General features: G+C 42.9%; 1 protein-coding gene across 1 annotated transcript; it reads left to right on the top strand.

The window, feature by feature from the left end:
• Positions 1-2,621: 2,621 nt before the first annotated feature.
• On the top strand, positions 2,622-15,756 carry apcdd1l (adenomatosis polyposis coli down-regulated 1-like). The gene is made up of 4 exons (XM_034870256.1): positions 2,622-3,128; positions 12,242-12,425; positions 13,386-13,905; positions 14,155-15,756. Exons 1-4 carry the CDS (start codon positions 3,044-3,046, stop codon positions 14,926-14,928), a joined length of 1,563 nt encoding a protein of 520 aa, XP_034726147.1. The 5' UTR covers positions 2,622-3,043; the 3' UTR covers positions 14,929-15,756.

Genomic DNA, 15,756 nt, shown 5'->3' with positions numbered 1-15,756 from the left:
GTGTGTGTGTGTGTGTGTGTGTGTGTGTGTGTGTGTTTGTGTGTGTGTGTGTGTGTGTGTGTGTGTGCATGCATTCTTGAGAGGGCCCTGACTGGATCAAAGCTGCTGACACCCCAGGCAGTGTCCTCCTGAGGGAGCCAGCTGTCAGATCTGGAATCAGCGATCAGTGGTGTCTGTCCTCCATCCTCTTTGCTCTCTGTGGGGTCTGTCACAGCAAGTTATCACTTAGCCAGAGGCACTGATCAACAATCAGATTAGGCTCTCCCAAAATAATAGCTGTGACGACTGGCAGCGAGGATTGGACTGTCCAAAGAAAGAGATACCAAAGAAGGAGTGCTGTTTCCCATGTTTAGCTTTAAAGGATCATTCTGGTTTATTATAACTTGTGTTGCCTGGTGGAGCAAAAAACAATCTGACTCTAAACAGTTTAACCAGATTATCTCAATAAGTGATTTAGATAATCTGCTTTCATTGTAACTTTACCTTTTACACTTTCACCTACTCCGAATGTTGCTATTTTCTGGAAATATCTTTGGCCCGCATGTTGTGTCACTATGGAAACCAGCATTACAACAGCATTGCTGCACATTTAGCGTTAGGCACTACATGTTTACTGTATTGTAATTTAACCAAAACCACAATCTTGTTGTAAAGGTTTTAACTTTGTCAGACCACTCATGTTTCTTGACCTGTCAGACTTCTTTTTACAGATGCTGCATCGTTTTCATTTCTCTGCAATTGACTTAGGGATCAATGATATTATTGCAGATACAAAAACGATACCAAGACTGGAAAAAAACTGAATCCTCAGCACATAACACCCATGCATGTGATGTTTCATTAGCATGAAAACGTGGCATAAAGACTGTGAGACACTTTGAACATACCGCTATGGAAGAACCGATTTAGGCGAACTGACAATTGGCAAAGAAATGTTAATATAAGCAAGATGATGCACTACAAATCTGCCATATAAAACACAGCACCGGTGGTAAAATTACTGCGTGTAATCATGTCGGGAGTGCATGCACCCCTGCCTGTGTGCCAGGGCTCTGGTCAGCCCACCCGTTGTACATGTGCTGCCAACTCTCGCTTGGCAGGCACTTTGAACTCCTTTTTTACCTCTGCAGCGGTCAACAGTGTCAACAGCTCCGTCAGACCACATGTACTGCATACGCAGAGACTATGAATCTGTGTGACTGGAGCGTTTGTGTGTGCATGAGCTTTTTCTAATGGGGTGTAATATGGGTTTGTGCAAACTGCATGTGTGCCGCTGCTACAGGTTTGAGTCTTGCTAATGAATTAAAGGGTCAGTTCCCCCATTTTCCCACTCAGCTACAGTAATATCAAGCAATGCAGATACAAGCTTATTTTTAATGCGAAGGTTTAAAGATATTCATCTCTTCAAGATTTCTGCCTCCACCACATTAAATTGGAGGTGAATGGAATTTCCTTTGTGGTGTCCAGAGTATTAAAAAATGACATTTAAAAAAAATTAAAAAGCAGCATCTTTTCCCAGAAACAGTGTTCCCATAAATGTGTCTCAATAAACCACAAACCTCACTGTCAACAGCTATCATTTTCTTTGGTAGAAACTACGTCCAAAAATAACTTTCAGACATGACATTCAGACATGCTGATTTTCTCATTTTTTACTCAGTCAATTTCATTACAAACTCATGCTGTGCAACCAAGCATTGTTCACCGACAGAACTGTACTTTAACTTCTAGAAGAGAAAGTGCCCAAAGACCAAATTTGTCTTAGTAGACTGAATTGTCAGATAAATGTGTATAAAGTGATGCAAAAGACATATATAAAAAATATATTACTTGTTGTGAAGATAATTTAGTAAGTTTTCAACTTATTTCATAATTAACAAAAGAACTTAGTTATCAGCTCCATCAAAGGTGCCTTAAACAGCTCCAAAGCCTCCACACCAACAACACACACTCTGTGTTTAACACAGTAGAAATGTAGAGAGATTATGTTCAATAAGCAGATGTATTCACTGTCTAGGCGATTTTTTAATGTGTGCATATTAGTGAAGCAAGTAAGCAATAGCTGAGAAAAAAAGCAAAATGTAAATAAGAGGAACATTTTTTTCCTCTTATTGTAGAATGCAATTAACACGTCACACCTCCAGCTCCTCCGTCAAGCTAAGACATCCCACACCAGTCTCTCCTCTGAGTGCAGAGAGCAAACATGGTGTAATTGTTTATTAATGCACAACACACGCAATTCCAGTCACCTTCATTTAATTGGGATGGAGGCAGTATAGTCTCAGAGATTATTATCAAAACCAACACAAAACAATCTGCGTGGCTAGATACCACTAGAACCACAGTAAATGAGAAAAAATATGTTCTATTTTGGGTTGTTGTAATATGGGTATAGCATCAGATGTGGTGGAGCATTGTGGCTGCAGTGTTAACTCCTTTCACTACTGCCCTTTTGCACCTTGCTCTAAAAGCTCCCCGGAGCCTTCGCTTTAGGAAGTTTGAAGCTCATACCCCCTCCTCCACACACACAAACACACTTGAAACTTTCCCAACCTCAGCCCTCCCTCCACCTCTCTCTCTCTCTCTCTCTCTCTCTAATTCTCCCTCCTCCAGGAGTGTACCCACACAAAATACTCTTGCTCACATGCACGCACACACTTGCTGCACATGCATCGAGTGGAACAGATCCACAGAGCTTCACAGTAGTAAGGCAATGGTGTGTGATTGAGTGAGGGGGTGGGGGTAAAGAGAGAGAGAGAGAGAGAGAGATAGAGAGAGCATTTACTCTCCCTTTCTCGCCACTTAAGAAAAGCACCAGTGTGGAGAAGTTGCATGAAGCTTGTGGTTCCAACTGAGGACTTTCTTATCAGACCATGGAAGCTAAGAAGTGGAGGTAGAAGAACAAGAAGAAGAAGAGAGGGAAAACCTTTCGTGCTCGTGTCATGGTGATATCCCACATGATCGTTTCTTGTTGACAGGAGCCTCTCTGTGTCTTGGATTTCCCGAGGATCAAAGTTTGTTTTCTCAGCTGAGGAGTGTGTGAATGAAGTGTGCGGAAGCAGGAAACATGTCAAACGGACGTTTTGGTCACCTGTTGAGGGGAGTCTGGCTTCTGGGGCTGTGGCAAGGTGAGTCCAGGCACTGTCTGCAGGATGACACTTGTGTGTGTGTGTGTGTGTGTGTGTGTGTGTGTGTTTTAAAGTCTTTCAGCTGTATAAACAGCTGTTTGAGGTGTAGTTCTCCTAAATTAGATTATTTTAAATTAAAGATGTACAGTACGATTTTAAATATTAGTTTAAGAAAGCTTAAACTGATGCTGGAGTTTCATAATCACATGGTCTATGAATCCCAAGAGGTTTGTATTACTAAGTATGGGAATAACTTGTAAATCTTGCATTTAGAATCAGATTTTAAAAGATTGTTGCAGATATCCGCCTGTAATCCAAAGCTTTTCCAGAATGAAAAAAAAAGAACTAGATAAATGTTCTCTCTATGTGAGAAATCAGATGAACACTTCAGCTTAAAGAACACATGGCAGGACACATGTATAAAAAAGGAAGAGAATATTACAGACATCTCATAATTACCAGGAAGTTATTATGTAATTTGTCACAATTCAACATGTTCAACATGTGGATCAGCACTTTGAAAAATAAAAAAACCACCTATGCCAACGTTAGAATTATGAATAGCCGGTCTGTATTCGCCTTCTTCAGTCTGTCTTCAAAGCATGAGTCGGATCTGTGGCCAGTGGAGGAGTCTTTAAAAAAGAGCTCTGGCGGGTGCCTTTAAACAATGGTTCCCTCGGAGCAGGGAAGCGTGGCCCTGGAACTAATGTTGCCATTATGTTAATGGTTAGAATAACAGGAGACAGCCATTAGTGACTTTACCTCAGGCTGCTGTGGAGAGCTGATTGTCCAGCCGCTGCAGCCTCCATGCGGAAGCGCAGCATTTGGGCCATCAGGGCTGGTTAGGGTGATGAGCGGCGGGAAAAAGAAAGCAGGAGGCATCTGCCCAGTTATAATCATCGCCCAGCAACCCCACCCCACCCCCCCCAACACCCCTACCTCCCTCCCTCCCTCCCTCCCTCCCTCCATCCATCCATCCTTGTAGCTGCTTCAGTGGTAGACTGGTATCTATGGATTGTTTTCTTTTTCACCGCTCAAGTCTAGTGGAGGAGACAGGCGAGGTTAAGTCACTGGCTCTGACCAGATGTCAGAAGGAGCTGAGCAGTTCTTCAGCCCAGACAGAGCAACAATATTTAATGGGAATTCATTTAAGGAGACAACACTGCTATCAAAGTGGGATTGTTTGGACCATAACATTTAAATTCAGATAGATTTTGACAGGTGTAATGCCATTTCTGTGGAGGGGAGAGCTTCCCGAGCCTGTGTACTTGAACTGACTGTTCACTTGTTTTCACCCTTTGAACCTAAACATTTTAACTTTAAAGCTACAAAGACTCAGTTGTCTGAATTCCGCCTTACTTGGGGGCGTTTTTGAGAGAGATAAAAGTGGCCACATGGAAGAGACCACATTGAATATTTAGATAAAGTCTGGTGAAGTCTTGGACAAAAGTTTCCAACTTGAAAGTCTCCAAGTATGTGAATCAGCCACCAAAGGGATCTCATAAAACGTCTCCAAACCGAGCTTTCAGATTTAGTGTAACCAATGTAATTTTAGCTCAAAAACATCAATGGACCATCAACTTCTCTTCCGCTATCTAGATCTCGGCTGCCTTGGTTGTCCACCAAGAAGAGACACCACAATACACATCAGGTGCTATTCAAATCAAAAATCCTCTCTACTGTTTATTTGCACAAAAATCCAGTGGTACAGCACATGAAAGGTGAGAAACTAGAGGAGTAGGTGGATGTGTTAAGCTTGATGTGGCAGCTGTTTTACTCATGGTGAGGTTGTGACGATGTGTGTGTTGTTGCTTCGTGAACAGGAGCCAGAGTTTGCTAACCACAGTGGAACTGGCAGCAGTGTCCACTGAGCAAACCCCTGTAGATCCCTTCTCTAAATAAACGAGGCCGCTGTATTAACCAGCTTACACTGTGATGAAAAGACAACAGCGGCCGAACATGCGCTGCCCGGGGACAGAGGGAGACTCCTGGTCCGGGAGGCCGCTAAGAGATGCTGAGGTTAAAGCCCAAAAAAAGGAAGGGGGACTCAGGGTTAGAATAACACAACAGACCTCATGTTCTTTGAAAAAACTCTAAATCAACCTGACCTTCGCCTGACTTCGGCGACAAAGTAAGACCGAAGGGAGCGAGACAGAAACAGGGAACTGCAGCAAATTAAATTGAAATATGCTTTGCCATGCTATGGTATTCTGTTTGCCTTTCTTAGTCTTTGCTGTTCGGCAGTAACACATCACTTAGTAATTTGTTACAGTAGGGTGATTATTTTTGTTTAGCATCGAGTAGTAAGGAATTTCAAGTTTAAATTCAATGACTACATTACAGTTAAGTAACATTTCCGATATTTTGACAATTTGTGGGTGGACACGATTTGCTGTCTTCAGGCGCCTTTAGACAACGATTGTTTAAGCTCACTGCATGTCACACAACAGAGACACGTCATCAGATCAATTAATGCAGGATTTTTGCTTTACCAAAGTCCTAAAAACACATTTTTCATCTTGCCTTTATAGTTTTAGTTGGGGTGGGTGTAAGGGTGCATTTGTTCTTTCCAAAAATGGCACTTACTAAATGTTGCACCAATCAATGTACTGTTCTGCATCATTTCATGTTGTATTCTGATTGCTTGGGTTGAAGACGTTGGATGTTGCAGCAGTCACATTGCTACCATATTTCAGATGCAACCGGTCTTTGGTCGCCAAGTTTCTAACTGCTTGATCTAGGACCACCAGTTTGGTCATTGATAACCATGTTTCTCTCACAATTTTCAACGTTTGTCTCAGACAGCCCAAACTGGCACAGTGTTACGGGGACTTTACTGAAGGTTTTCTGGAGGGTTGACATCAATTTCTACTGCTGGGAGATGTGTTAGCTTGGCGCAGGAGCCGGAGGACTGGGGAGCATGTTTGCCTCCACCTGCTTAGCCTACATTCAGAGTCCTCACTCCGGGAAAGGACTTCTCTGGAGTGCTGCATGGGGTCAGTCAATGGGGCTAAGCTAATGTTAGCTGTTGATGTTTGGCAAAATAATAAACTGGCTGCTTGTTAAACCACAATGTGTTGTCAAAGGGGCGCCATGTCATAATGGCCATTTCTTGGCTGTTTTCTCGGTTTTTGCTGGCAGGTTTCTCTATGGAGCTCCCTCTACAGCTTTCTTTTTTGCCTGCTCAGCCATGGCAATAGTGGGGAAAAATTTGAAAAAAAACTTCATTGTTACCTTGTTAACCAGTTGGGCGTATGTGTGCAGTGTCATGAAGTAATTTGTTACATCACAAGACCTGATATCACGCAATACTTCCTGACGCTGAGTCTGGCCAAGGGTGGTTTTTCCACTCAGAGGCACTAGGGGGGAGCAAGACGACCACCGATCAACTTGAAAAAAGGTCATGTAATCATACCAATGACGAAAAACTGCATAGTTCCCCTTTAAATACAGAATATGTGACCCGTGAAGGCATTGGAACCTTTTAAAGACACTTTTTATTAAGCAGGTTTAGTAACAAAAGTAAAGACAAATGTTACTTAATTCCTTTTGCTGCTGAGTAATTAGTATTATTATTAAATTGGCGATGAGTAATTGATTACATTTTTGAAGTAACTTCAAATTTTTATTGTAAAACAATGGAGCTGTCCTGAGATGGTCCACCGTTACAATACAGAGAAACGATCTAAATAGTTTGATCTAAATAACTTTGTCCAGGTTAACACAAACGTATCAACAAACACAACTTGGAACTAGGGGTTGCAAGTAGACAGTCCTTCATTTACGATCAATGTCTTATAACACCTATCCAAGCTCTGGAGGACAGCTCAGTGACTGAAAAAGCAGCTGTTAGCTGGGAATAATGTGCTGCACTCATCTCACAGCTACTGATGCATCACGCACAGAGAACCCCGTACATGCACCTCACTAATCTTGTCATCCCAGTTTATGAAGAAGCCTCACCCCACCCTCCTCCAACCCCTTCATTCTCCTGACCAACTTCATTCACCTCATCAACAACTGACAGACACACAGAGAGAAAAAAAAAACTAAACAAAGATAAGAAAAAAAGAAGGAAGGAGGAATCTGAAATCCATCCAGGAGAAATGAGCCGTAAACATCATGGCTTTTTCATCAGGGGAGAAGAGTAATAATCAATGGAGGGGGGGTGGGCCAGGAAGGCCAGGAGGGCCAGGAGGGCAACGGGCCCTTCAGGGACAGTTTCGAGGGTTTTGTCTTGCAGCACTCAATCAAAAAAAGAAAGTGCTTTACAGGACACTTGGAGTAACCACACTGAAAGAAATGGGAGGATATAGTAAAAATGAAGAAAATACATGAGGAAGTATTTAAACCACTAGAACTGAAGGGATTGGTGCTGCTTGGCCATCGTTTCAGTGAACAAACAAAAACAAATCTTCACTTTTACTGCCTCCACTTTGGCAGGTTTCATGATTCTCTGTAAAAAAAAAGTCTCAATAGAAGCAGCAAAGAAGCAGACAAAGGCCTCTCTCTCCCTAATGAACGAGGTGCAGGGTTGACTTAAACGTCCAGCACTTGATTCTCGCTGCAAGCCCTGAATCAAAAGTGCCAGGTTCTGGTTTTTGTTTTTCCAGGATAGCTCCAAATAAAGAAGTACATAAAACTGTATTTTGACATTGGCGGTGCAGATGAGACATGAGAGAGGAGAGCAAAGGCTGCCAAACCATAATCACAAATGCAGACTAACAAACAAACAGAGTGTAGCCTGGAGGTCCTTTATAAATGGTAGAGCCTATCCCTTCTGCACTGTACTGCAAATCAATGTGTGCAGTGTGTTTTTATGAACGTGTGCGCAAGTGTGTGTGTGTGTGTGTGTGTGTGTGTGTGTGTGTGTGTGTGTGTGTGTGTGTGTGTGTGTGTGTGTGTGTGTGTGTGTGTGTGTGCGTAAACAGGATGAATATGGGAGCTCAAAGACAGGTAGATTACTTTGGCCACTCATCAGTCGGTTGAAGGGGGGGGCAGCGGCGGCAGCAGGGCTGGTGGTGATGACAGACTGACCGTCCAGACCACACACACACACACACACACACACACACACACACACACACACACACACGTCCCAGGCTGCTCTGGTGACCCCTTGTGGCATAGTCGCAAAACTGCGTGAAGACAATTGTGAAATGTGTGTTGTCTTTGCCTGCCAATGACTGAAGTGTGTGTGTTGTTCAGCTGCACTGACAATCACATCAGGTTTACTGCTGCAGAGCAGGAAGGCAGAAAAAAATGTGGCCTTTATTTTAAAAACAATAGAAGAAAAACTGCTTCCTGTCCACTCTTTAAGTGAGGCTTGCACTTAATCTGAATGGTCTATTTTGCTGTCAATCAACATATAACTTATTATAATAATATATAAGCCATGACCCTTGTGAGCAAAACAAGCTATCACAATTAGTTGTAACCTCTCTTTGCATCAAAGTTTGGTTGGTAACATTCTCCAAAGAGTTCATAGGCCTGTAGGTTCACACTTTAAACAACAGCCAGGTGCCTACATCAGCATTGAACCACGCTTTTCCTCGTCTTAATTAAGAGAGCCCTTCCTAATGAGTTTACGACGTAAGTAATGGGGGGTAAAATCCTCAGTCCTCCTTTGATGCAAATATGTATTGCAAAGTTTGTTTGAAGCTAATGTGAGGCTTTGGTGTGAGTTAGTTAAATCAAGTGAGTATCTTTCAAAAGTCTTTATAGTGCAAAATGTTCTCCCAAGCAGTGTTTCTCTGTTGAGCTGCACCAGAGGGACAGTAACCCCAAGGCAAGGCAAGGCAGCTTTATCTGTATAGCAAATTTCAGTAACAGGGCAATTCAAAGTGCTTTGCACAAAATAAAGAGGGAATTTCATACTAAAAAGACTTCAAAATGGCATTTGATTAAACCTTTTCAAAACATTTTTGCACAAACAATGACTTTGAATTTTATCCCCCATCTCTTACACTGGACACACATTAGGAAGAGATGTTATGTTAGGCTAATGGCCAGTTACAACAGGAGTGATTAAATTAAGAAAAACGTGTTTTAATGTTCATGTGAACACAGACTTGAAAATATGTAAACATATCTTTTAACGTGGGAAGAGCTTGTGTTATTCATTGGGTGCAATGCTTTAGAGAACTAATCACATGCTATGTGTGGAGCCTTGTCCCATATGAAGTTATGCAGGTTAGTGACATGGTTTGACCTGAAGTAAAAATCTGCGTTAAAGTAATCACTAATTTGAGAAAATGTGAGCTATTGCACTTTCAATTTTTATCTTTAAGGTATGAGGCTGTAGGAAGCCCATAGCTGCTGTCATTGTCTTTTACCAATAACCTCACTAATGTCCCTAATTAGTTGGATTACTGTGTTTTAATGAGCTTTCACATTTGATACCAGCATAATTATAATAAACAGCACTTCATCACTTTAATAGTGAGTTTTATTGGTAAAAATACATTAAATCTGTCTCTGAAAGATGCACCAAGCTCCACACTGTGGCAGGGGGTTGTGCAGGCTACATCAGGGGGAGTTAGTGTCCATACAATGAATCAGTGGGAACTATTGCAGGGGAAAACTAATAATACGGAATCTGACTGCCTAATCAACTAAAATATCTCCCCCCCCCCCACGTCTTCTCCAAATTGAGATGGGGGTTGGATATTATCAAATGTATTAGAACATAGCCTCACTTGTGATTGGAATATGCTCTTTTGTAGAAGAAAACTTAAAACCCCACAATGAACAATTTTGTTTTTACTAAGGCCTGCTTTTATGAGTACTCTTTTAGTAAATGCAACCATATGCCCAACTGGAATAAGATCCAATAGAGGAAAAGGGGCTGAATGATGAGTGACCTCAAGAAAGACTATAGAAATGCTTTGGCAAAAACAGAAACTCCAAAATAGCAACCCAAATGACTCCACGTCACATACTGCACATATTGCCTTGCTTTCCATTCAGTCCATTCATTGTGTGTGAGTAACCACTGCAGCAACGTGTTGCATGCAGCTCAAAGGCTGGATAACACAAAACAGGCCGATTGGATAACTTGCAAGGAGCAATGGAAATTAATTAATCCTGATTACTAGTTCTGCTCCGGGCTCTCCCGTGGGAGCGCAGCTGGGTCCAACTGACCGGGTTCCCTCGCAAGCTGCAGTGACATGGAGCATAAACAAACACATTGGCGCATGGGGAAAATTGCAAACATGTTTCAATGCCTGTGACAGGAAAAAAAAATATTAATCATATCAACAAATTGACAGGCAGCTTAAAGGAGAAGAAATGTGCTTTGAGCTTGAATCTAGTTTCGTGGTCTGTGTGTGTGTCTCTTTACAGTTCAAACTATCCAAACTCTACGTGTGTGTGTGTGTGTGTGTGTGTGTGTGTGTGTGTGTGTCAGGTGGAAGGATGCTAGGAAATGACTGCGCTGAACACATGTCTGTGGTTGTGGTCAGCATATGGGAAGCATTCCAAGAGTGAGGGGAACAAAATATCCTCCCTCTGACACTAACAAGGTTGATAAACGACAGTCAGCCACCATCACATGCCCATACACATCTTGGAACCTTTTGTAGAAAGACAAATGTAAAGTCCCATTTTCCTTCAGCTCCATCTGCTCACTCATAAGAGAACGAGCTCATGTGTGTCTCAACAACTAACTACCAGCTGAACTTGAGGCTTGACAGGTGATGTTCTCCCTAAGTGCGTCTAAAGTCAAACGAGAAAAAAGTGGAGTGAGATTAAACCCATAAAGCTGTCTACCACAGATGACCCTGAGGAAAGTTGAGAAAGTGAGAGTAAGAAAGCCAGAGCTGTGAGGATAAAGGGGAGCAAGAGGGAATGAGAGAGAAGGAAAAAGGTAATAGAGGAAAAAGCAAGCTGGATACGCTGACTTAAAGTTAAAGTTTCTGGAATACTCCTATGGCAGAGAGTTAGATGAGAAGATTGATACCACTCTCATATTTGTCTGTTAAATATAAGGCTGCAGTCAGCAGCTTGTTATTTGGCCAAGCATAAACACTGGAAACCGGGGGAAGACAGCTAGCCTGGCTCTGTCCAAACGTAACAAACTACGCCTTCCAGCACATCTAAATCTCACTAATTAACACGTTTTATTGATATTGTTTAATCCACACAAAAACTAATGTGTGAAAACAACAATGCACCGCTCAAGAATAAAAGTGTGTCGATGAGTGTGAGAGGAAAAACAAGAGGTTTGAGTCAGAGAGAAAAAAGGAGATGGAGGCGTCTGTAAGAACTCACCCCCCTTTGCTTTTTGACATTTGTTTTGGGAGGATGAAACTGAAGCCATCATTTTCACACACACACACACACACACACACACACACAATCCCCAGTGGGTTTCCTCATGTTGCAACCATGAGGGTGCAATCAGAAAATCCTCTTTCTCTCAACTGAAACCAGACATCTCTGTGCAACAGTAAAAGCAGAAGGTGCAGTTGTGACCAACAGCAGGCAGACAGACTTCAGATGTGCAATTGTCAAATAAATAAATGTTAAAGCGTGAATTATGCTTTCATTTTGATAAACTCAACTGTCAGTGTTTGGGAAAACTCAAGTGTGGGCATTTATCATTGAATTAAAGTGTTTGGCTAGCCTTCCTGCTGCTGTCAGAGACCCACTGTCTGCTTCATCTTAAGGATAGAAATGTACATAGACAAAGAGCTTACACTCGTACACACACCTCCTGCCTCTAAGCAAGACCTGTGTCTTGCAGCTGCAGGCTGATTGGAGTGACAAGCCAAAACTGTCTGCACTGTGGCCAACATCCTGATTCACAGCTATGTATGGTTTCTATAGCACCCGCTCACTACTCATTACATGGGAAATCTACCAAAATTACAGCCCTGAAACAGCTTGCAGTCAACCAGAAGTGTGTTCAGACCTAACAGAGAGAAGATTTGACTATTCCCTCATGGCAATTATCTGTTCCCCTTCTATTCAGAGGATAATCATTTCTGAACTGAATCATTCTGGTGTTCCCATTTGCCACATCTGCCTAAAATCAGCCTGGAAATCTAAATTCAGTAAAGTGTAATAGAGCTTCTGTGTTCATTGTTTACTGACTTTCCCTTCCTCTGTAGCTGTGTTTGTGGCTGGGACAGGGAGTAAACCATGGGAGGTGCCCACAGGCCCCTTCACTTCCTCCTCTAATCACAGTGAAAGTCTGCAGTGGGAGCCGGACTGTCAATATCGCCACCTACATGGTAGAGAGAGGATTACAGCAGACATCCCCCCAAGACTGGACGGCACATGGGTGTCAACAAGGTACATCAATGAAGCTTAATGAGACCTTCGATGTTGTGGTTTTTTCTTTAATTCATCACCCTTCTGCAGGGGCATATGCAACATGCTGGGCTCTGTAGAAAAGCATTTTCTATGGGCCCCTCCCCACATCCACAGCTATTCATTCTAGCATCTTTTGGGCCCTGCTCAGATGAGGGCCCTGGTACTCAATCCCCTTTTTCCCTCCAGCTCAAATCACTACCTGTGTGTTAACGGACTCACTTTTAGAGACAAACCCACAGAGAAGCTTTGTAGCATTTTTTGAGCTCCTTGATTTGTTTTTTGGACCCATAACGTTATTGTTTTTGTTCACTTTTACTGCTTTTATCATTGTTGTTTCAAGCAGCAGCATGCAACTGTTTTCAGCTCTAAAAACCTTCTCAGCACCAAGTGACTGATACAGTTAGAGACTAGATGGTGAACATAGTCAAACAATTAGCAGCTAAATCGCCAAATATGGTTGGTGGAGACCAAAAACAGAACTAAAAGAGACTAAACGTTGGACTTACATGTTACCTACAAGGCTCCAACTGAATTATAATGTTGCTCCATAACTGCTTGACTTGTAAATAAGCAAATATTTATATAATGACAATAACAACCAATCATATTAACTAATAACATTTGCCTTTCATCTCTTTAGGTGATATCAGTTTGTCAGTTATGTGTTTACATCATGCTTCAGCTGCCCCCAAAAATCGTAGAAAGAAATTTAGATTTAGATCAGATAAACAGCTTTGAACAAAAAAAATTTCAGAGACCTGAAATACATATAGCTTTTTGCTTACAAAGACTTGTATCGTGACTCGAGACTTGAGCGAGATGTTCCTCCAAAACACTGAAAGACAGCTCATGTCTGTTCACTACTGTCTGAAATCCATTAATGGCATAAAAGATCACTAGCCTTACCTCTTTCCAACCATTTAATTCCTCTGTGTTCAGATGTGAAGTTCGGCCCGGTCCAGAGTTCCTCACCCGCTCCTACACCTTCCACCCCAGTCGTCACTTCCAGGCCCTGCAGCACTACTACACAGACAGCGGCTGCGAGGACCCGTTCTACTCCCTGATTATTAGGGGGAAGCTTCGTGTGCGTCAGGCTTCCTGGATCACCCGCGGGGGAACCGAAGCTGAACACCATCTCAGCAAGGTGGGAATTGTGGTCCACAGCCCGGCGGCCAAGCAGAGGCTGGCCTCCAGGCCGCCTCCGACCTGCGTGGGTCTGAACCTGGGTCGAGTGGCACTGGGGAAGCCGTATGAGCTGTACAACACCCGGGCGGGGAGGGGATGTCTGGCAGCACTGGGCTTCTCCATGATGGAGCTGGGACTGATACGGGTGGAGACGCAGCACCATAGCCATGATAGGAAGGTCCAGGAGCTGCTCTTAGGGGATATTCACACTGACTGGACACAGAGGACTCAGTACAGACCAACAGGGTACCAACAGCCACTGCAGAACACCATGGTGAGACATGACTGTTTTTTTATTTACTAGAGAGAGCTAAACAGACAAGAAGTGTGAAAATATAAACTGTCAGGAGAGGCTGGGGTGTTACAAACATATTTACTGTTAGCATCTTAACAGTAAAGCAGTTGGGGTTGCAGTGCTTTGCCCAACACCACTTTGCCTGTATTATACACTAGTAATTGTGTAATACACTTTGCCAATATTTTTTTCAAATCATCAACTTCACCTTCCCCTTACTCTTTGCAGCATCACATCCACCCTTGCCCTGTGTGTGCCCTGGTGTACCGCTCCTCAGAACAGCGCCCAGCAGTGTTGCCCCGCAGCCCTGCAGCTCCTCTGTCTTTGGCTGGCCGCTGGGTCAGCCAGCGCTGCGAAACCCGTCCCAACGTCCTCTTCCTCACCCGAGAATTCTCCTTTAATCCTGACCAGCATGCATGGGATGGTGTCTACCGGCACTACTCTGACCCTGGCTGCTCTCAGCCCACATTCACCCTAAGAGCCTCAGGCCACTATGCTCAGGGAAACCCCTCCGCTAAAGTCTCAGGAGCCACTGAGCTTGTCTTTAAGGTTACCCAGGTGAGAGTCACAGCTGTGAAGGAACCCACAGCAAAGTTGCTCAATGGGACAAGGCCCGGAAAGTGTGGTCGAGCAGGAGGCTGGGAGGTCGGGGTGGAGCAGGACTTGACCCCCACAGCTGGGTGCACCCTGCTGGGCATCAAGCTGCCACACAAGGAGTATGAGCTCTTCAAGACTGAGCTGGATCACAGGAAACAGCCACTGCTGTTCATCGGAGAGAGGCCGGCTGACGGGTCCAGTCCAGACCGACCACAGAGGAGGCCCACTTCCTTTCAGGCTCCCATGGTGCTTTGCAGTGGGGGAGGGACACAGCTTTCACGTCACTATGGCTCAGGTTTTAACAGCAAGCAAGTCAAGTTGGCAGCGAGTGGGACAGCTAGACTCGCACAGCTAGTGTTGCTGGTGATAGGATCTGTGTTGTGTAGCGGGTTCTGTGTTTATTAGAGACATTGTTTGCAATTCAAGCCTGGAGTCATTGATGGACATTGTTTCCTGGCAGCTTTCTTTCACTCTTCCTCCGTATGATGATGGCCAACATGTATGATGGTCAAGAAACATCATCAGACACTCAGAAGAGCTGAATAATATTTGATATCCTGCTTTCAGATGCTAGGCTCACTTTAATGACTCTTAACTTCAGCTGCATTACTACCTAAAACTAATCTGTATATAATCCACCAATATATACAAGTGCCATCACTTCAGTATGTAAAATATATAAATATATTCTTTTATACCATCTTTCTTTTGTATAATGATCAGATGTTCTCACTTCACAGTTTAATTGTGACTTTTGCATATTTCTGTGTTAATGCAGTTTTCTTGTCATGCCTGTTGTTACAAAGCAGGATCACAGTGTTCAGTTATTTCCTCATCCATTTGAAAGCCTTGGACTTTCCAGCGGACTTCACACAAGAGCTCATTTTCATCCAAGATTAAGTGTAAGTAATGCACTTTGTACAAAACATTGTTTTCTCGGCAAGCTGGACAATGCTGGAAAGTGGGAAATTTGTAATCAGCACTCTTATTAGCTGTCACGTTGTTGGTCTAATACCACTGTGGTGTGAAATGTTGATTTATCGCTATCCTCTGTCAAATCTTGTGTATTAGTCTGCTTTTCTATCAGCAGTCAAACAAATCAAATTAATATTTATTTTAACCATTTTTACTGTACTTTTTGACAAGAAAGATATTTAAGGTATAATATTTTAATTAGTTTGGTCATTTAAGAAGTGATCATTTTCTATGTGTATTAAAAATGGCTTTTCATAA

The sequence above is a fragment of the Etheostoma cragini genome, chromosome 4 (assembly GCF_013103735.1).
Source record: "Etheostoma cragini isolate CJK2018 chromosome 4, CSU_Ecrag_1.0, whole genome shotgun sequence".
Classification (NCBI taxonomy): domain Eukaryota; kingdom Metazoa; phylum Chordata; class Actinopteri; order Perciformes; family Percidae; genus Etheostoma; species Etheostoma cragini.
The sequence above is the reverse complement of the archived record's forward strand: the minus strand, read 5'-3'. Positions and strand labels throughout refer to the sequence as shown.